The 23102-nt window shown below is 44.5% G+C and overlaps 1 protein-coding gene across 1 annotated transcript in view; it reads left to right on the forward strand.

Moving 5' to 3' along the window:
- Window positions 1–2211: 2211 nt before the first annotated feature.
- FBLN1 (fibulin 1) overlaps window positions 2212–23102 on the forward strand; it is a gene marked incomplete at its 5' end in the record, with an annotated part of 47376 nt that continues 26485 nt past the window's right edge. Inside the window, 7 exons of the mRNA XM_083365203.1 lie at window positions 2212–2293; window positions 14265–14364; window positions 15549–15681; window positions 17090–17258; window positions 17819–17863; window positions 18834–18935; window positions 22122–22259. Coding sequence (XP_083221329.1) covers window positions 2212–2293; window positions 14265–14364; window positions 15549–15681; window positions 17090–17258; window positions 17819–17863; window positions 18834–18935; window positions 22122–22259 — 769 coding nt within the window. The remainder of the gene's footprint in view (window positions 2294–14264; window positions 14365–15548; window positions 15682–17089; window positions 17259–17818; window positions 17864–18833; window positions 18936–22121; window positions 22260–23102) is intronic.

The raw sequence follows: 23102 nt of genomic DNA on the forward strand, positions 1-23102 counted from the left end.
GAGATTTACAACTGCAATAAATACCTTGTTATCAGTAGTTGGCTAGGGGTGTGACTAGCCGCCCAAAGAACAACTACATCTGTCTTGGAACTTTTGCAAACTATCCAAACTTCTCCTTCCCGCTGCCTTCTTTTCTTTTTTGTGTTCCTATTATTAATCTTTAACGTTAAGGGTTTATGGCTAGAGGCACAGGAAGAAGATGTTTACGGAAGAACGGTGATAGGAGGAGTCCAACAGCTATAGAAATAGAATGAAAAGTAAAGGTAATACACAGATACCAAGGTTCAATGCCTTTGACTGGGTAGGGTAAAGAGGCTTCTAACAGGACCTGCAGTTGAGCAAAACTTGGCTCCATTCCTGGAAATGTTAGTGGAGAAGTCAGCAAGTTAAAAGCAAATAATCTGAGTTTTGGAGCAGCCTGAATAGTAAATAAGCAGTGGGGAGAGGAGCTCTGTGCGCCAAGCAAAACAGAAATAAAACATGGTTTGCTGATTGGATTGCTGAGCTGAATCAGATGTCCAAACGTTTTGCATTAAAGCCGTTTAAAAAGTTTCTTTCAATATGTACGAGACAAAAAAAAAGTCAAGGAAACAATCGGTCCACTAATGGGAGAAGATGGCAAGGAAGTAACCAGTAGCAGGGGAGAAGCAGAACTGTTTTTAATTCATTCTCTGCATCTGTCTTCGTGCAAAAGGAAAAAAAAACAGTCCAACTTACCAAAAGCCGCACCACAGGAGACAGAATAGGAATGCAGGTCACAACAGGCAAGAAATTGGAAGAGAATGCCTATTCACTCCAAATGACTTCATTGCCAGGACCATCCTGGAGTGGTTGCAATCTACAAAAAAAGAAAGAAAGAAAGAAAGAAAGAAAGAAAAGAAAGAAAGAAAGAAAAAGAAAGAAAAAAGTGGATTCCGGAAACTACCCACCAATCAGCCTGACATAAATACCTCGGAAGGGCCGGGAAAAGATAACCAAGCAGTGCATTTGGGCTAGACAAGTTGTCAGGGGTTGATTCTGAACATCTTGTTCAATGGAAGCTGCAATAGGCCTAGTAAAGCCTTTTTGGAAACACACACACACACACACACACACACACACACACAGATATCTTACCTGCAAGTGAAGTCATTGGAGTTTAGCTAACTTCTTGATGATTTTACGCTCGCCTTGTTTGCAATTCCATACTGAAGTACTAAACTAAGATAGGAATGGAGAAATTGCCACTTGCACATTTCTGCCCCCTTAAGGCCTATTAATCCCGGGGAGGGAACTTTACTAGCATGAAACCTCCTGCCTGGGACTGAGGTGCTTTAGGTTTGGAAGAGGAGTTGACCCAGGAGATGGAATGCACCCTCCGGCTGTGGCCAAGCAGCGCAAACCCGGATGATTCCTGAAGTGACATCTGACCTCTCTTATCTCCTCCTTATTGAAGGAGCGGAAGAGGGAGATGGAAGGACTTTAGCCATGATCCTCAGCTTGAACCACGATGGAGCGGTGTCTTGTTTAAGATAAAACCAGATCTGAATGTGCTTTCATTGGGACAAAAAGTGACTCACTTTTCTTCTGTTACTACTGGCAGTTTGTGTTAGATGTTGCTCCTTTCCAAAGATTAAACCATTAACCACCCCAGTTGCAACATGGATACTCTCCCCTTTAATTTTTTTTTTCTCTTTGTCTGGTTTATTTTTCTGGGGTTTCTTGCGCGTGAAGAATGGTATTGAAATTTAGGCATTTTTCCATTCTGTTCGAAAGAGGAAAGCCGCGGCAACCCCTGCCTTGTTTCCTAAAGTTTCTAAGTCAAAAGAGGGGGAGTGGGTGGTTTTTGGTTAAGGGGGGGGGAAGAGAGAAGGACCACCCCTGGATTCAGCATACCACTCAGGAAAGGGCCGGCCTCCAGACGGCGTTGAGTCTTATGCAAGCGGGATAAATTGGGAGGGAGGGGGCGTTGGACGAACTCTTTCCCCAATTACTTTTAGCGGCGGGGGTGGTGTTGGGGGGCGGCGGTCGGGAATCCTTTTACAGGCTCCCTTCTCAACCGGTCCAGGGCGGTTCGGACCCCTGTGAAACCAGGGATTACAACCACGAATTCAAGAAGAGGAGGAGGAAGCGCCGCCGGCAGCGCGAGAGAGCAGGGGAGAGGAGCTTTCAGCGGGGGACGCTTTTCTGGCTTCCACGGCCTCTCTTCGACCCCCCCGCCCCGCCCCAGGCATGGACCCTTCGCGCTGCCGGCAGCCCTGGGGCCCGCTGCTCCTCGCCCTCCTCCTGCTGCTGCCCTCCGGCCGGGCACAAGGTACGCTTCGGGCAGAGCCGCCGCGCTGCAACGAGCCGCGGGCTTTCGGGGAGGCGGGGAGGCAGGGCTGGGTGCGCAGAAGCCGGGCGGGGACCCACTTCGCAATCGGGAACTCGCGCGAGCGGGACCTCCGAGCAGCGGCATCCTCGGGGCCGCCCGGCCGAGAGGCCGCCCCGCCCCGTCGGGCTCGCAAAACGCCGCGCCGCCGCCGGAGGGCAGCAGAGCCAGGCGTGAGTCCCTCCTGCCGCCCTCTAGCGGACGAGCGGATCCCCGCAGGCCTGGACCGCTGGGGGAAATGGGCAGGCTTCGGGGGACGAGATCCCTTCTCCGTCCCCGCCCCGCAGAGTTGGTTTAGTCTGCTAGCCTTGTGGCGGCTTGAAGCGAAGCCAGGGGATCCGGTCGGGTGCAGTTTTCAAGTGCTTTTGGCACTGATATTACCGAGATTCCCCCCCCCCAACTGACGGCCTATTTTGCAAATCCTCGTTTTGCAGCCGCAAGAAGGGGCCTGGGAACGGGGAGGGCGGCTTGTGCAGAGGGCGCCGGGCTGGGGACGGCCTTGCTCTGACTTGCGAGGTGAAGCATGGATCTGTTCCTTTGTTCTGAAAACGGGGGTCTTTCTCTCCACGATCCAGAAGTTGAGATCTGTGTACAAACTGGAAAACGCCCAAGCGTGATCTGGCTTGAGGGAGGTATAGAGGAACTTTCCTCCATCGCAGAGTGACCTCAGTCAGTGTTCAGACTAGGGCCAAGAATCTGGGTAGTTACAAAGCCGCCGTCTTTGAATTTTATCGCGATCTTCTGAGATTGGGACTAATGGCCTCAAGAACATTTGTAGGACTTAGTGTTTCTCTGAACAGCGTTTCTCAATCTTGGCAACTTTTAAGACGAGTGGGTTTCAACTCCAGGAATTCATCTTGCACCATCGCGGATCTTAAAATTGCCAAGGTTGAGAAACGCTGGTTTAGAATTCTGTTGCCAGCCTCTTCCATTTTCATCAATCTCATTTACTAAGAATGTGTAGTGTTGTGGAAATAACAATGATGTGGAAAGAAAACGCAACCCAGAATTTATAGCCAGTTGTGGCATTTTGAAAAACCAGTAGAACAAGGACATTTCTTTGGCTTCCATTCTTTAAACTCATTGTAATTCATGCCCCCGTAACCACACTAGCGTACAATGTTTTAGTATAAATTTTGAAAACCTGATATCTGCCACGATTAAGGTGTTTTCCCCCCCTTTTTTGGTCATGCCAAAGGGCAACAAACTTGTGACGGCAAAACGGCAATGTTAGACATACCGGTAGGTACATCTTTAATTTACATCTAGGCCAGATGTACATAGAGAAGTGAGCAGCCAACTCTTGCTTAGTCCCTCTTGAGGCCTAGCCAACCAGTGGCTTGCTTTGCATTGGGTGATCTGCAAACTTCATTAATGTCTCATCCAGTTCAGTGACTAGCCCTCCATTCAGGGAGCCTTCTTCAGCTGCCATAATTCACCCAGTTGTAAGTCTACCTAACAGCCAACATTTCAACAGGAGACCACCATGAGATTCTGTGTTGAATGAAATCTTTTTTGGGGGGTTCCAGCTTCTGTGGCATTCACCTGAGCTACTCAGCTAGTAACTCTATCCAAGCAAGAATCAGTGTTTTTCAACCTTGGCAACTTTAAGATATGTGGACTTCAACTTCAGTTTGGCCTAGTGGTTAAGGCACCAGAATAGAAAGCAAGAGGCCATGAGTTCAAGTCCTGGCTTAGCCATGAAAGTCAGCTGGGTGACTTTGGGACAGTCACTCAGTCTCAGCCCAACTCGCCTCACAGAGTTGTTGTGGGGAAATAGGAGGAAGGTATGTTGGGTATATTCACTGCCTTGAGTTATTTGCAAATAATAAAGGCAGTTTACAAATAAATGAAAAAAAAAATTCCAGTTGCTTCTGGGAGTTGATTCCACCCATCTTAAAGTTGTCAAAATAGAGAAACATTGGTAAGGAGATGAGTTGGTCTGCTGCAATTTGTTTATAGTAAACCGGTTCTGGCTCCTATTAATTGTAGAAAGTCTATCCAAGTCCTTGCGAGCACACTCTTGCAATCTGTTCCTGCCCAGTGTGTAATTAACCGATCAGTCTGTTATTTCTATGGTCCTCCTTAGGCTAATTCTGTCTGTGAAACTCTAAAGCCTCTGAAATATGAATTTGTTTATTATAATTTTAAATAAATAAAGGCATTGTTGTGGCATCAGATTGGTGTCAGCTTTTAGTAACTTCTAATATGGGTTATTGTGGGAATAATATCACATAACCCTAGTTATGGATATTTGACAGATTTATATTTTCTGAAATTGATGTATTGAGCAGGGATTGGGCTAGGGCATCTGCTTCCAGTTCGATGAATAGTCACTCCCTGCTTGCAAACTCTGACACTAGAATAGTTGGGGCACTTCAAAAACAACAGCTTCCCTGTCCATAAGAATGAGCAGCTGTCAACTATTAGATAAGGCAGGCAAAATGTTCCTCTTGATACTGACTGCATGTTTTCCATGGCAGCTGGAGAAACCAGTGGGACAGAAAGTTAATGTCAGCCCACGTCATAAGTCACTTTTTCAGTACCATTGTAACTTCAAACAGTTGCTAAACGAATGGTTGCAAGTTGAATACTTCTATGTATCTATCACTCAGAGGTGTGCAAGAAAGTACCAATTCATACTATTGAAGTTATAAAATTGTGATTGAAATTGTCAGTACCGAATATACTGTAGTAAAAGGGCAACAATAACTCTGTTTGAGTATATTTATATGCACAGACACATACACCTACTCACAAGCAATGTGCATAGATATTTGCTAGATTATCTTGTAAATTTATTATTTGCATTCCGATGAACAAATCCAAATTTCAGAAAACTCTAGTGAATAGGAAAGGGAGGTAGTGTAATAATTGTAGGAGAAGGAGAAGCAGATCACAGTGGGGTAGATCTAGAGAGGAATCAGCCTAGAATCTGTACACAGCCACAAATGGTCTAAGTCCCTTGAATTCCATTGGCCCTTATCTAATGCCAATTTAGTGCTGACTATTAGTTGGCTAGATTCTTGTGCAAAGGCATGAGCAATAAATCACCTTCATTGGAACTTCATGTGTGGTCCTGATTCTTGAAGCCTGACCAAAAAACAGAAACTCAGCTGCATTGGGGTCAATTCTACCCCCAGATTTCTGTGAGTCCAGAGCGTGCTTGTGTTTAAACAGGAGTTTTGTCTACTGTAGCTCTGCATGATTCCTCTTCTCTCCTGGTCTTTTCAATTGCCTTCCACTGGCATTGAATGACTTTTCTGTAACTCTGCGTGGGGTCTGGGTGAATTTGCCCATTCACCAACATTGCAGTTCTCCCTTTGAAAGGAGGGTGTGTCTCTGCATGTGCTCCTATTCCAGCCGTTCTTTTTTTTCCAGTAGAAAGGAAGGAACGTAATTCTTACTTTCAGGACATTTTTTTTTAAAAAAAATACTTTGTGGTAGCTGTGAGGTGTACTTTTGGTTTAATTCCAAAACAAAACGAAAAAACAAAAACAAAAGGTGCTCTCACGTTGCATAAGTTTGGACGGGTGCGTGCAAAATTCATTCTTTGGCTGGCCTCCATTGCGTCTGGGTCTATAGTATAGCCAAATTGGTAGTAGCATTAAGAAACTGGAAACCTGTGCCTTGAGCTCAGCAAGTCAGGTTGTTAGCAGCAGAAAATAAATCCAAAACCTTGTGCAAATGTGCATTTGTGTGTGTGCACATAGACATTTAATGGCAAAGGTTAGTTATACATTAATTACAGTAATAAATTGTATAATAGGTTTCTTGTATTTGTCTTGGAGTGCCTAAAGAAATTGGTGACCTATTGTTTTTCCAAGCTGGGTGAAGAAAAGAGCATAGACTAAATAAAAACCTTCAGCAATCTTTAACGTTTCCGTAGACTGTGTTATCAAAAAAGATTAGGAAAGAGAATGCTATCTGCCAAGTCTCCCATCCACAATTTTTACCTAAAGTATAGTTCTGTTGGGTGTAAGGCTACATTTGAAAATGATAGCATTTATTCTTCATCTTTGTTATCAGCGAAGTGATCTGCATCCATCCTTCACAGAGAGAACAAAGCCTGTACCCCTGTGTCCATATCCACACAGGGTCCACTCCACTTTTCTTTAAAGTTATGCAGAAGAAGTAAGAAATAACCAGATACATCAATATAAGTAGAACTGATTTACAATCATACCATTCCTAATCTTCCTGGACCTTCTTCCATGTGCTGTGCCTCCCCCCCCCCCGCCTTTGTTCTTTCAACTTCTCACATTTTCAGCATCACATTGATTCCTTAACAGATATGATTTTCTTGTCTTTCTTTTCCTCTCAGCCCGGTCATGCTTCCTTCATATATTTGTTTTGCAATTTATTCACTCTCCATGACCAAATGACCCTAAAATTCCTTTTTATCCTCCACTTTTATATCTATCTCACAACCATTTGGCGCTCATTCATTCTTGAATCAATTTCTCCTTGTTTACCCCCACACGCCCCTTCTTAAGTAACTCATTCCCACTGCGTTCAATTTACTTTGATGTTTTTCCTGACATATAGCGTTTCCAGTTCCATATAACTTTTGGCAGACATTCCTTGCCCCAGACCACATACCACCTACTACCTTTGTCCCAACATTTCCACTGCTTAAAATTTTTCCATCTGTTTTCCTATTTTTAGGAAATATTTTCAAAAAGTACACAAATTCCTCTACTGTACTCTCTTCTAAAACTATTGTTCCTGTAGTTTTTCATTGGTTGTGTAATTTGCAACTGTTCACTCCATTTTTCTGTAAAAAGAACTAGTTTCAGGTCTGGTTGCATCATATAATCTATTGAACATTTACTGCAAATTAATTGAATTTCAAAATACAATTGACCTCAATCATTAGCAGTGAAAAATGGCGTGAAAGATTTTAACCATTTCTAAAATTGTGGCAGAGCCTGAGTCAAACACATTTATTTATTTATTTATTTTATTTCCATTTATATCCCGCCCTTCTCCGAAGACTCAGGGCGGCTTACAAGCTTAGCAGTAGCCTTCATTCTATGTATATGCCTGCTTGTTAGGCCTTTCGCCTTCCTCCCCCAGCGGCATTATTACAAAGTTAGCTTAATTGCCCCCAACAATCTGGGTCCTCATTTTACCTACCTCGGAAGGATGGAAGGCTGAGTCAACCTTGAGCCTGGTGGGAGGCGAACCTGCACTAATTGCAGGCAGCTGGTGTTACTTAAGGAGGCATTCGCCCACTGCTCCACCAAGGCTCTTTGGGAGTTCATTCCGTAGCCTCGAGATGTTCTTTTCCTGTGTAATTGATATTCAAGCTTCTCTCAGAGATGTAGAGGGAAAAGGAAGTGATTTGGATAGAGCTAGATCAGATTTGTTACCAAAGTGAGAAGGAAAAAACGTAGATTAAGTCCAAAACAAGAAGAAGGTAGAGTATGCGCAAGCAGCTCCGACTAATTCGTAGGGATATTGGGAGGTGAGAAGAAGAGAACACAAAACATAAAACAACAGGATTGGGAGGGACCTTGGAGGTCTTCTAGTCCAACCCCCTGCTCAGGAGGAGACCCTAAGTAGAATTTTCCTCCAATGTGATTTTCCCATGTATTTTACCAGGAAACATAGATAAGGTTTTAAAAACTCTTGTCGTGGATCTTGGTCCAGTTCCATGCAGCCTTCTTGTCCAGGAGCCTGTGCAGAGGCTCTGCTATGGCTGCTTTGTGTGGGAGGAATGAGTGGTAAAAATTAAGGAGCCCCAAGAATGCTTGCAGTTCCCCCTTGTTTTTAGGGGTAGGGGCCATTTTTATTGCCCTTACCTTGGATTCTGCAGGGTGGATTCCCCTGGCATCAATCCTGAACCCTAGGAATTCTGTGGATGTCACCCCAATGCTGCACTTGTCTTTTTTGAGTTTGAGCCCTGCAGAGCAGAATCTGCTTAAAACAGCCTGCAGTCTCTCAGCCAATACCTCCTCAGAGCTTCCAGCGATGAGGACATCATCAAAGTAAGGGCACACTCCCGGAATGCCCTTCAGAGTCTTCTCCATCACCTCCTGAAAAATTCTTGGAGCTACAGAGACACCGAATTGCAAATGGTTAACTCTGAAAGCTCCTCTGTGCATTACTATGGTTTGGGCGTCTGCCGTCTCCCTGGTAACCGGGAGCTGCTGGTACGCCTGCGCGAGATCCAGCTTCGCAAAGATGGCACCGCCCTGGAGAGAGGCGAGGACATGGCTGACCATCGGAACCGGGTAAGCGTGCGGATTCAGGGCCCAGTTCACAGAGCACTTACAGTCAGCGCAGATCCCCACCTCTCCGTTAGCCTTCAGTGGGGTGATTATAGGAGTCTCCCACTCTCCCCCTTCTACTGACTTTAACACCCCTTGTTCCACTAGCCTATCTAATTCGTTCTCAATTTTGTGTTTGAGAGTGAAGGGGACTCTCTGGGGTTTAATTCTAACGGGCATGATGTTGGGCTTCAATTTGAATTTAATGGGTGGCCCGGTGTACCTTCCTAACTTGCCATCGAATACATCTGCAAACGTTTTGCAGACGGATTCGAGGCTCTTGACCTGGGTGCTATGGATCCCAGAGATCCTTATGCCCACAGCCCCAAACCAGTCCAGCCCCACTAGGCTAATCCTCCGGCCCTCGACTACTAAGATGTCCAAGTGCCCACAGAATTCTCTGAACCCCACCGACAGGGTGGCCTCCCCCTTAATTTTAACGGGTGCGTTTTGAAAATCAGTTAGTTTAAGACTGGTCAGTCTTAATTGTGCCCACTGCTTGCTCCAGCCACACACTTGTTTAAACATCTCATAAGAAATTATAGAGATGGCAGACCCAGAGTCGAGCTCCATCTTGCAAGGCACACCTTGCAAATGGACCTCTAATTTAATTTTGGGGGTGAGCAACCGATGGACCCCAGTGTGGAATACGGCTCTCAGATGCACGAAGGAATTTGAGGCGATCACTAGGGGTTTTCCAGTACCTTTCGGCAACGCATCCTCGTCCTGGGAACAACTCCGACAGACCACTGCGATGTGGCCTGTTTTCCCGCAGACCCAGCACTTAGCCGAGCGAAATCTGCAGGCCGCCCTTGCATGGTTTCCTTCGCAGTTGGCACACTTGGGACTGGTCACTTCTCCTCCGGAGGCAGTTTTGGCGCCGAACCCTCCAGTGTATTTTTGCCATAGTGTTGGCCTCCGATGGGCCCCCTGGTCTCCGCGCTGTTGGTTTTGTTGATTGTCCGGCCTCCGGTGTACCGTGTTTATTTCAGCCGCTTCATCTTCGTCATCTCCGCCGTACACAGCGCTCTCATGGTGGACTGATCCCCCAGAGCTGCTGCTGGGTCGGTGAGTGGTCTGGCCTGAGTTGCTGGCCGCCTCATATGCCAGGACCTCGTCCAGCACCTCTTGGAGATTCATGGTCGGCTTCACGAGCAATTTCTGCCACAGCCGCTTCTCACTTAGATCAAAAACGATCTGGTCACGAAGCCGCTCTTCTAAATCGGGAAACTTACAGAGACGGGCGGCTTGTCACATAGCCGCTATAAAGTCGGCTGTTGGTTCACCCGATAACTAAAACCCGCTGGACAAACTTGTAACGCCAGAACAGTTCGGACCTCCGTGGCATGAAGTGCTTGTTTAGTTTAGCCATGAGATCGTTGTAGGAAACAGTTCCAATAGCTGCCGGTGAGCACAGCCCAACAGCTATATCATAAACGGCTGGCCCACTGACGCACAGCAGGGCTGCTGCTTTAAAACGGTCTTCAGTGATCCAGTTGACCATCAGGTATCCCTCGACCTGGCCCAGATGCAATTCCCAGCGTTCGGGATGGCTGACGTCGAATTTGCGGATCTGACCAAGTTTTGCCATGCTGTGTTCAGTCCTGTGGATGCTGCTTCAATAGAAGGGAGTCGGAGAAAGATGCTCTTCTCCTCCTTTCCCTAGTGACTTCAGCTAGTGATTCCAGCTAGTGATTTCAGCTCTGAGTGAAGCAGCATCCCACCTTCGTCGCCACTATTGTGTAGTGGGTTCTGGGCCGCATGGCAGACAGCAGGCAGAAGAGTACAGCATCAGCTCTTTATTGTGGGTAGCACCGAACTGAACAAAGGGGGTTACCTGTACCCCTTGTATACCTTGCCAGGTACACTGTCGGCCAATCCATTCATCCGAATCTCCCGCCGGAAGCTAACCAGCCAGTACGGTAACGGTACACCGCCACCTGGTGGTAATTGTCGAGCTGTTGCTAAAAACCCCATACATAACACATCTGCTAAACCCAGGGTTCTGTGGTCATGAATGAAGGAGAGCAGAAGCCACCACAGAGTCACCTTATAGGGGAGATGATAATAAATAAAAATAAAACCCAACCCATGCGTGGCGTGGAAGACACACAATCACTGGATCGGCAACACTGGATCATTGCAGAGACCTTAACATAAGAGAAACTCTACATAGAGGTTGAGAGAAGGAGCATCTCATTAAAATAAGCCAGGTCTTAATAGGGCATGATTGCTTTTCTCCTCTCAAAAAAGGCGGAAGGGCTCTAAAAGGAGTATATGAAGGCTTGGACAAATATCAGAAGACAATAAGTATTTTACAAGATAGTTGTTTCTCTACTTTTCCCATTTTCTGCGCATTGTTTTCTGGGTTGTATCTATTTAAAAGTTCAAGGTGACATTAGACAATTTTGCCAGGATTCTCCTTCTACTAATGGGAGATGGCAATAATAATAATTTATAATAACTGGCAAAAAGGTTTGGGTGTATAGTGGCAGGAGGTAGCTTATCTGGAGCCATATTTAAATCTATTTTTAATTCTTCTTGGATGGGTTCAGGACTATATAATACAGGGCTGTGAAGTCATTGGCTTGCCTGAGGGTGTTGCAAAACAGATCTCTCTACTCTTTCCCAAGTCTAGATTTTTATCACAGTCTAGACCACAATTCCTCATCAGCTAATCCATTTTGACCTCTGATTCATAACCAGAGCTGTCCCAGAATCTTGTATCCAAGAATAATGGAAGATCGTGCTGACTTGATGGCTGTTTTATCCCAGCCATCGAGTTGATTTAAGTTATTAAGTTATTTCTTGGATCCCTTAAACCAATAGTGAATTGCTGCCAACTGAATTTTCTCCAGACACTACAGGGTTTCAAGTTTCTTGTTAAACTGCCATATTTTTAAAAACCTCCAATAGTTTATAATTCCTCTCTTGCCTATTGCGTATAAGCCCACCTATTGCAAATTATTTAGACCACTTTTTGTGAGCTGGCGCTCGTCAAACCTTCTCCAAAAAAGACAGCCAAACCCAGAAGTGATCAGCTGTATCTGTAAATCTCACTGGTTCAGGTAAATAGAGTTAGAAAACTCCAATGGGTAATTTGCAATTTAGTTTTACCCAGTGCGCGCTCAGCCAATCCCTGCATCCAGATCAGCTCAGAGGAAGGACATTGCTTAGTTTAGCTGGTAAACCTTGCTGGATGTCTGTTTATTGAACATTAGCAAACATTAAGAGATTAACTGATAAAATGGGATAAAAATAGGCAAAAACAGAAAGAGATCAACAGAAAGACTTGAAGGCAAAGACTTGATAACAACCTACATCAAAGAGGCCATCTATGTCAAAATTGAACAGCCCTCTCTCAACAGAGGGGGAGGGATACGACATCATCTCCCTCCAGTCTACAACACGGTCCTTTCAGCAGTTCCAAGAAGGCTCCACACCCATTTGCACCATTCAGTGACCTTCAGGACACAGGTGAACCTCCAAGTGGCCTCAAGGACTCCGTAAAAGAATGCAAATGAACACCTGTCTGCAAGGAGTATAAATCCTTCCATTCCCTGCCATCCAGTCAGAGCTGAAGAAGCTTCTTGGATGAAAAGCGAAACGTCTTCAAAGAAAAACAAGTCCAGTTGCCTTTTGAAAAAGCACCTTTGTGTGTGTTTGTGTGTGTGTGTGTGTATAAAAAAAGGTAAAGGTTCCCCCGCACACGCGTGCTAGTCGTTTCTGACTCTAGGGGCCGGTGCTCATCTCCGTTTCAAAGCCGAAGAGCCAGCGCTTGTCCGAGGACGTCACCGTGGTCATGTGGCCAGCATGACTAGACGCCAAAGGCGCACGGAACTCTGTTACCTTCCCACCGTCGTGGTCCCTATTTTTCTACTTGCATTTTAACGTGCTTTCGAACTGCTAGGTTGGCAGAAGCTGGGACGAGTAACAGGCGCTCACTCTGTTACGCAGCACTTGGGATTCGACCCGCCAAACTACCGACCTTCTGATCGACAAGCTCAGCGTCCTAACCCACTGAGCCACCGCGTCCCATATATATCTGTGTGTGTGTGTGTGCGTGTGTGTATATATGTATATGTGTGTGTGTATACATACATATACATATATATATATATATATATATATATATATATATATATATATACACACATACAGTATACGTATATATATACGTATATGCTTTTGCATCTGTCTTTAAAAATTATGAATATATTCCATTTGTTATGGTTTCACAGGAATTTCTATTGTGTTATTAAGGCAGTCCATGTGCGTCTGCATGTGTGAAATGTGGCTGCAAGATGGAATGTCTGTCCTTTTTACCTTTTTTTACAGTCCCCGCCCCATGCATCATCAGCTTGTTATCTTTGCATCCTTTGATTTAATTCAGCGTTCTTCAACTTCTGCAACTTTAAGATATGTAGATTTCAACTCTCAAAATCCCCCAGTTAGCACATTGTCTAATTGGATTCAGAAGTTATCACTGTGCAGTATTACTTTCTTGGCCACTGTAATTATTGTTTTAAATATTTCCCCCCACTTTTTTGAAACTGAAATTGATTCCAGAGGCTCTTAGCAATCGTTCCAAGGCTTAGCGGACGGGACATTCTGGCTAGGTGACACCAAGCCCTGGTTTGTCTAATAGGAAGTATTAAATAAATCACCGTGTGTGGGATGCACATAGTTTGCTAATCCCAAATTAAAAGTAAATCTTAAACGTTTGACCCTCTAAAATGTCAGCTACCGAAAGGGAGAATGCTGAAAGTTCAATACGATACTCAAGATTGCCCTTGGGGTGTGATTATATCTGCCTGGGTCAAAGGAGTCTCTCTATCTGGACCGTCTTTCTTCTCCGGAGCTGATTTCCAGCAGAATTCTGGGCTGGTTGAGAAGAAATTAGCGAGGAGCAAGAAACACGTTTCAGATGGGTTTGCTGTCTGGATCCATTCTTGTTGCAGACGCAACAGGCTTATCACTACGAAACTCCACATTTCACAGATAGTTTCTGAGGTTTAACCACAACTGGAGCTGGAATTTCTGTTGCTAAGCGAGGTGGTCATTGAGGCAGTTGTGTCTGATTTTACAAACATTTTTGCTATGGTTGTTAACCCCTCCCCCCAGTTGAGTTTGGTTGTTGGAAGCCGGCTGGGAAGGTTGCAGACGGCAGCCCCACATCCTGCGGAGGTGGCCACTGATGTCTGAGTCTTGACCATGCGGCCAGGTGGCCCTTCCTGCAGCTGGAAGTGCAAGGAGTCCCTTCCCTCCTATCTATAGTTAAGGAAATCTACATTTTACATTGTACATCTGTGTATGTAAACGTATCTACATCCAGTTGTAAAATGTATGTCTGAATGCACATGTAATTATATCCGCCCCAAAATATAGATGGGCACGGGTGCCTGCAGGTGTGATCGACGGAGGCAAGGGGTGCAATCCAAGGAGAGAATCAGGAGATAAAATAAAATGGGGGGGGGTATGGAGCAGGAGCCTAGGGCAAGTCCTCTGCAGGGGAATAAGCAAGGTGGTCCAAGAGCTTCTTTGCATCCCATGGAAGTGAATGACTTGGAACTGGACTTTGTCAGTGCTGCTTTCTGAGGCTGCAAGCGACGCATTCTCCCCCCCTCCCCCCCCTGCAGACTCATCGGTGGAGACCTGCTGCTCGCGTGGCTATGAATGGGCCAGTCAGAAGAAAGACTGCAGGCTTCTCTCTTCCGGTCTGGACTCCAAGGAATGCAGGTAGACGGCCGAGTGTTTGGCTGCTAAGGGGTGGCATCATCCAGTTTACGTTTACGTTTACGTTTTATTTAATTTATATACCGCCCTTCTCCCTGGGGACTCAGGGCGGTTCACAGGGCATATAAATAAAAATACAGTACTATACAAAAGTTAAAACAAAGATTAAATCAGTGCCCAAATTAAAAAAACAATAATGCAATCTAAAATGACAATTTAAAACCCAGCTCCCCCATCAGGCCAGACCAGCCAATTCAAACAAATGGGTCTTCAGGCCACGACGGAAAGTTCGGAGGTCCGATGCCGTCCGGAGCTCCACCGGCAGTTGGTTCCACAAAGCCGGGGCACCCACAGAGAAGGCTCTCCCCCTGGGGGCCGCCAGTCGGCATTCCCTGACCGGAGGCACCCTGAGGAGGCCCTCTCTGTGGGAACGCACAGGGCGGAGGGGAGTTGAAGCCGGCAGCAGGTGGTCCTTTTTCTATATTGTTTTGATAAATAACTCAAGGCAGTGAACATACCTGATATTCCTTTCTTCTTCTATTTTCCCTACAACAACAGCCCTGTGAGGTGGGGTTGGGCTGAGAGAGAGTGACTGGCCCAAAGTCACCCAGCTGGCTTTCTTGCTTCAGGCAGCACTCAAACTCACCGTCTTCTGCTTTCTAGTCTGGTGCCTTAATTATTGCACTGCCTACGTCAAGCTGACTTCCTGAGATTTTCATTGGCACGCCTCTGTAATTTTTGAACATCTGTGTGATTTATTTTAGCAGCAATATGGAAATAGCTTGCCATTATTTTTATTTTTACTTTCCAGACAAGTCTAAGTCTTAGGATAGGCTGGTAATCTCCCATCCAAGTATGAACCAGGTCCAATCCTGCTTATCTTCCAAGCTCAGACAAATTGCCCACATCCTGCCCCCTTGTGTCCGTTTCCCAGATTGCATCCGTTCCCCAAGAGCCCCTTGCTTAGCCCTCTTCCATTACAAATCCAGCCTCTTTGCCTAATCCAACTTTGGTTCCAGCAGGCGAGTCAGACCCTTCTGGGAAAATCTTGTTTTGGTTGCTCTTTACTGTTTTCAGAGTTGCATATTTTGATGTTCTGGCAACTTTTTCTATGTTTTGGCAAGTGTGTCGTGCGATCCTACCGTAGCAGCCGTTTCAGGGCTTCTTCCGCCTGCTTCCCTTTGCAGGATAGCCCAGGAAGAGTGCTGCCTCAGCCAGCTGGAGGTGCTGCATTGCACGACCGGGATGGCCCTTGCCAGCAAGCAGGAAGACTGCGACTCGCCCAGGCAGAACGCCACCTGTGAGGACAAGATCATCAAGGTGAAACGCCGGAGGGGATAGTGAAATGGTTGCCTAGCAATTTCCAATTCTTCTCTGTAATCAGAGTGCTGAAGGCTGCTGGTCCGCTTCAGTAGATTTCTCGCCGTGGTCCTAGAGTTTGTGGTCCCCGGGAGGTGGTTCTCTGAGGTGTCCTAGCCAGGAGATGGGCGAAGGGGAATGGAAGGTGTGGGGCGCTCTCAGGGCCTCCTGTGAAACCCTTAAAAGATGGTTTGCTGCGCTGCTGGGGATTGTTCTGCCGCCGTTGCCTGTACTTAATTCTGCATCGTGGCCTTCAGACCAGGGGAATCCTCTCCCTGGGGCCACTTTTTATGATGGCCTTTACCTGACGGAGACCGTGGATACCTCACAATGGACCACGGTGCCAGGTGCGGAAGTTACCAACTCCTGTACGAAATGTTTGGTGTTAGAAACGAAAAAATATTGTGATAGACTATTATCCTAAAGACAGCATATCAAATTAATAGATGGATATAAAAATATAAAATGTGAATCTAGAGGAAGTGGGCAGGAAAGGGTGAGGATTCTGTGTTTTTTGCCTTTTTTTGGCACCTGGATGGGATTCCAGTGAAGTAACTGTAAATGAATTGTTAAAAAAAATCTTGCCAAATTGGGCATAATTTCTCCAGGATATTGCTGTGAAATGCATGGTTTATTCAGGGATGTTGAAAACCTGAATTTTCTGTAGCTCAATAATGAGGAAGGGTTCCTAGGTTGTATTTAATCTAGAATTGTCAAATGAGATATTTAATAAGTTCAGTGGCATCTTTCCAAAATAATTCAGATAATATGGGCAGACTTGATTCAGATTAGGGAGCAGGTGAGCTTAAAAATGGAACAGCTGACTGTTTGGAAAACCCACTTGTCAAGAGTTGACCTATTAATGGGTCTTGAAGACTTTTCTTCTAATTGCTTCTAATTGCTCCATGTTTGATCCTTACTATTTTAAATTTGTTTTCCCTTCCTGCCTTTACTTGTTATATTGTCTTAACCAAGGCAATGTTCTTTTAATACTGCAATTATAGATTGGAGTTATGCTGCTGAGAATTCTGAATATGTTCAGAGATTAAATGTCCCAAATTCAAAACAGGTTACATATTCTGGATTTCATAGAAACATTTCAATCTCCAAACACTTCTAGGATGTTCACACTTGAGATATCCTTTGGGGCTTGCAACTGAGTACTGTAGTTGTTATCCAAAACTTTTAAACATTCAAATGTTTTCAGTGATGTTGCAACTATAAGACATTCTGGCTGGAGTATTCTGGGAGTTGAAGTCCATACATCTTAAAGTTAACAAGGTTGGGAAACCCTGGATTAACCCCAAAAGATAGCATAGAAAAGTGTGTTTGAAGGCTGCAATAACATAAATTAATTTCCGCTACACAGAAATGTTGTCACTGCTGCTTCTTGGGGAAAGAGGCCCAGAAACAAGGCAATAGCTGTGAACAGAGTCTCTTAATGGGTTATCAGTGTGGACTGGTGTTCAGAGCTTGCTGTGTCGAAGGGCATGAAAACTCGGATGCTGGGATTGTTGACGGTCCTAACAAAGAACTGGGTAAGTTGTGCAAATAAGAAAACTTTCTCAGATGAAGCAGCAGCATGTTGAACTGCAGAAGAACTGTTGCATGCTGTTTGTAAAAAGGCTTAAAATGTATAGGGAGATTTAATCTGTGGAATCTGAGATTAACCTTTAACATTTTTTACTTCAGAAGTTAAAAAGGCTGAATGCTGCTCTGTATCCCCAGAAGAGCAAAGTTGTTGTTGGGAGGAGTCACACCATTTACCATGTCAGTTTTGAGTTCATTCCTCCTAGACTAGTATTTATCAACCATAACAACTTTAAGACGTGGACTTCTCAACTCCCAGAATTATCCAGCTAGCATGGCTGGCTGGGGAATTCTGGGAGTTAAGGTCTACATATCTTAAAGTTGCCAAGGTTGAATAACACTGGTTTAAACATCTAGATGTTACCAGAAAAGCTTCAAAGGGAAACCTCCCAATTTCCTATATTGTTGTTTTGACTGTGAATGAACCCGCCAATATCTCCAGCAAGATGTCAGTATAACTAACAGCCTATCTCTCTCTCTCTCCTCAATGCTGGCTTGCTTTCTCCAGTGGAAATTAACCTTGAGGATCATTACCTGAATGACCGTTGCAGAGGTAAGTGTTATGTACTGATATTAACAGTTAATGTGTTTGATTTAAATGTGTCTCCAACTGTTTTGGAGGGAAACTGAAGCTTGTATTTGAGCGGGAAACCAGCTCAGTCTGTCGGTTGAGTTCAGTTCTGTTATTCTGCAAATAAACCTGTTGCATTAAATCGGTCTGGTTCACATCCCCAAGACCCCACAATACAATAGTAAGCTAGTTCATATTGTGGCAAGGGACCATCAGAGAGAACAGAGCAATTGGCGTTAGATAAACTTGTAGAGTTTACAGTGTGAATTTTATTCAGTGTTCTCATTCAGTGTTACATTCATGTACAAGAGAACTAAATCCTTCCAGAATAAGAAAGTTAAACCAACTTTTGGAAGGCTGTAATCTATAAGTGGAGGTCTTTTCAGAGTGGCAACACCATCATGTAGAAACAATGCCTCCAACTTCAGCTCCCCTCATGTCCAGAACTTCTCCTGGGAGGATCCCTTTAGATCAGGGGTGTCTGCGAGCTGCATGTGTCACACGGAAGCCGCGCCCACCTCAGTTCTAGCCAGGGGGGAAAAGTCACGATACGTCGTGACACGTCATGTGACGTGGCGAGCTTGACACCCCTGCTTTAGATGGATGAAACCTGGTTGGAGGTAACAATCCTGAAGGTACTTCATAGGTTTTAAAGGACTTTGTAGGTTAAAATTAGAACCTGGAAATGTATTGAGGAATATCTTGGCAGCCCCTGCAGGATTTACAGAATTAATCCCACCTGGTCACTGGATACTTTTGCTGTCATTGGATGGGTACTGCCAGTTCTGAGTGGTCTTCACTACTTGGTGAAGTGGATTGCGTGAGTTTTTAATGTCCTTTCTGCAAGTCCTCTGCAGTAGTGTATCGTTACGGCTGGGAAAGTTTTCTCTAATGGAAAATACGTCAATCTTTGGAGAAATGAATTTATTCTGCTGTAATTCTTGGGTTTTAGGTGGAGGACCTTGTACCCAGCAGTGTAGGGACACAGGAACTAGCGTTCTCTGCTCTTGCTTCATGGGTTACCAGCTTCAGCCAGATGGCTTCACTTGTGAAGGTAATGAAATGATTTCCTTATTTTTTTGATATTTTAAACTAATTAGCCCTCCTTGTGTTTTGGCTGGTTTTGAAAATCTAAGCAGGTTTGACGTGAGATAGGGGAATACCAGGAAATAGATTTATAAGCTTGAACAAACATTCCCAGAGAAGCTGACGACAATCTTCTTCTGTGTCACAAGGAAAGTACATAGACCTGACACATAATTTCCAGCTGAGGAAGTTGGAAAAACACCCGGAAAGAGGCTACAAAACTACATGAGTATGTCTGAGGTCTGGTTCAACTCAAGGAAGACTTTTTATGACCTATCTGTCGTCCAGATCAGATCGTTCTGTTGTGTGGTGATCACAAGCTGTGGAGAAACCCCGACTGGCTCATCAGTTAATTCCATCCCTCCGTGTTCTGTTTTCCTCTGGAGAGATACCCTGGTATTGGAAGAAATATACACAGCAACTGTTGGGACAGCTTTATGCACCATTAAATTGTTTAATGCCCTTTCAAAGGCAATAAAATGTGTAGTGCAGTATCCACTGTTTAGCTATTTATTGAGTGAATAAATATTTTGAATTTGCTCCTATTCAGCTTCATAGGAGGATCTTGTTTCTAGGGGTTATAAAGGAAGATAACCTTCGTTTCCGCTTTCTGTATACAATAAATAATTTCATATTGTCACATCTCTTCTTTCTCATCTCTTTCCTTTTGACCTAAAAATCTTGAACATTTTGCTTTGACTATTACCTTTTTATTATTTTTCATAAGTTTCCCAACTCTATAATGTCTTTTTCTGGTTCAATTACTGCAATTAATTGTAGTTGCATAAAGATTTCTAAAGACAATTCTACTTATTATAACTTTCTTAAAGTCTTCAGTGTCAACTGCCACTGCATCTAGTTTATAGTTTATATTGGATAATGTTAAACTGCAGCTTTTGTTTTCTTGTCTTTTCTCCAGTTTGGGAAAATAATTTTGCAGTACTTCAACCTTGTGACTTGTGTTTGCCATTCTAAGGGACTTGGTATTGTTAGAAAATGTCTCAGTTTAATACAACTTTCTGGATTATTGTTCAGAAAAGGGAAGAATTTCATTCTTATCTGGTTTCATTGTTTAATTCCAGATTGCCTCTGATTGCTTGTAAAGCTCCAGTTTTTAAGGCAGAACTTTCAAAAACACCATTATTTACATCCTTCTTTTTTGCTCTCTGCTTTCTGTTTTTTAACCAGTTACTAATCCATGGCAAGGCACGCGGTGGCTCAGTGGGTTAGCATGCTGAGCTTGTCAATCAGATGGTCGGCAGTTTGGCGGGTCGAATCCCGAGTGCTGCGTAGCACAGTGAGCGCCTGTTACTCATCCCAGCTTCTGCCAACCTAGCAGTTCGAAAGCACGTAAAAATGCAAGTAGAAAAATAGGGACCAATACGGTGGGAAGGTAACAGCGCTCCGTGCGCCTTTGGCGTCTAATCATGCCGGCCACATGACCATGGAGACGTCCTCGGACAAGCGCTGGCTCTTCGGCTTTGAAACGAGCACCGGACCCTAGAGTCGGAAACGACTAGCACGCGTGTGCGGGGGAACCTTTACCTTTACCTTTAATCCATGGCAGACTTTTCCTCTTGTTCACCCTGATGGCTGACTTTGCTGAGGCATTCATTTGTCAAAGGCTGTTTAGAAGGCCAAGTAAAAAGGCTTCGTGTTTGACTCCGTATTCTTGTTGATACTTTCAGTCAACTTTAAAAGCCAGGGAGGCAAGAATTATCTTTGCAGATGTCTGGCTTCTTTAGCAAAAAGATCTGTAGTTTCTACTGTTTTACTCAAAAGAGACATTGAACTAACCAGGCTGTAATTTCCTGGCTCATCCTTTGGTTTCTTTTTAGAAACTGATGCTCTTTTTCAGCAGTACTGCAGCTGATCTGAGAGATAAATTTTTTACAAGATAAGTGATTTCACATTTGAGTTTGTTTATAAATTTTGGATGGATGTGCCAAGACTAAACAGTTGGCTTGGTTTCAAGTTGTCAGCAAGCTATAGAAGATCATGTTTTATACCTGTTTACCTTGGAGGTCCCATTCTTCTTTCTTTCCCTTCTGTTGATACTTAGTGTGGTGAGGGTCAGCGCAAAGAATTCGTTCTGTTCCTTCATTTCTTCTTCCTTCTTTGGCATTTTAAGCATCTTATCCTTCTTATTCTAAAGAACGTAAAGGATGTGGGGTCCTCGGTGCTCTCTGAGCTTGGTTGTTTTCTTGCAGATCTTTCATTATCATACTAGGTAACTTCATCAGAGCACTGATGATGTTTGTAATGAAACATCTGCAAGAAAATGACCAACTCAGAGCACGAAGGACCCTGTAGAGTTGTAGTTCAACTCTGAGCCACAAATATTCTCTTCTATTGAGGTAATCAGCTATTTTTGGGGTGAGTAGTTCTGGCTCCCAAGGGGTCTATGACAACTCGCCACATCCAACTCGCCATGGCCAAATCACTGTGGCCAAATCACCTTGGTCACTTTGCCATGGGACAATTCGCTGCGGGACGAGTTACTCTAATATTGAAGAAATAGTGGAACAGAATCATTAAAAAAACACTGCTCTGGTTTAATCCAACTTTCTTGATTATTCCTTTAAACAGAGAATATCTGATCTTTTGTCAAATTTTCTTCAACTTTTTCAACCTGTTTCTCATGTAACAATGATTTCAGAAGTGTTTATTACCTTGAGAACCTACTCATAAATGTCGATCAGTGTCAACCAATGTTTTTAAGCTTAAGTCCTTGACTTGCAATCATTCAAAGTTACAATTACACTGAATAGGGTGACTTATGACCAGTCCTCGCACTTACGACTGTTGCAGCATCCCACCCCCCCAGCATCATGGAATCAGAATTTGGATGCTTGGCAACTGGCAGCTATTTAGGAAGATTGCAGCGTCCCAGGATCACGCAATCCCCATTGACAACTTTCCCAGCTGCTTCCAACAGGCAAAATCAGACTCACTTAACAAACATGTGAGTCACTTAATAATTGCAATGATTCGCTTAATAACCGTGACAAAAAAAGGCTGTAAAATCAGGCGTGACTGGCTCAACTGCCTTGCTTTAGTAACCAAAATTCTGATCCCAGTTGTGGTTGTTAAGTTGAGGACTACCTGCATAGAAAATCATACACTACAACAAAAATGGTTGTATTGTTTCTAGACATCAATGAGTGCATCACTTCAGCCAATGCCTGCAGCATCGGGCAGACCTGTGTCAACACTGTGGGCTCTTTCCGTTGCCAGCGGGAGACGAGTTGTGGGACGGGCTATGAGCTGACAGAGCACAATCTCTGCAAAGGTACATTTTAGAACGTAGAACATAGAATCATAGGGCTGGAAGGGACCTCTGAGGTCTTCTAGTCCAACCCCTGCTCAAGGCAGGAGAACTTATACCATCCTGGTCAAATGGTTGTCTAGTCTATTTTTGTAAACCTCCATTGATGGAGCACCTATAACTCACAATTCACAACTGCCCAGAACCGTTACAGATAGTAAACTATCTTTGCTTTTTGGACTGCCACCAGTGTTAGGTTTGTACAATGTTTGCCCAATGTAAGCTGAGGTTTGCAGTGATTAACGTTAAAGTAGATGCTTGTCTGCAAATCATCTTCCTGGAGGGTTATATCTGCAGGGGAGATTAAAAAAGTCACAACCGCCATCTTGATTGTTGGGGGGGGGGGTGTTCCTCCCACAGGTGCTTTGGGGTGGTTCCTGAGGGACCGAAGCATTTGTGTTTGCAAACTGGCTCCTTTAGTGCTGCAAAGAGCCATTAATCTGTGGCAAAGATTCGGCAGTGTGGGTATCGGGGGAGAGGCAGAGCCTCATTGGAGCTGGGCAGTTTTGCAGGAAATGTACATCTTCCAGCCCTGGTCCCATTCCAGCCAAATTTCAGCGAATTGCTTTAAGCCCTATACGAGCTCCTTTCTCTGCTCTTCTCCATGTTGCTTGAACATCCCTGGGTGGTAAAGGCTTGCCAGTTTTTCTGGTAAGGCCCACCTTTGCCTTCCCTCTGGAGGAAACAGAGCCCGTGGTCTTCCTCCCCCTTCATAAAGCCAAGAGACCCTCGTGCTAGAAAAGGAAGACGTGGAAATGTCCTGGCTGGTGACTCAGAGCACCTGAACCGGCTCTTGGAGCACTTCAG

Source organism: Vipera ursinii, assembly GCF_947247035.1.
Source record: "Vipera ursinii genome assembly, chromosome: 6".
NCBI lineage: Eukaryota > Metazoa > Chordata > Lepidosauria > Squamata > Viperidae > Vipera > Vipera ursinii.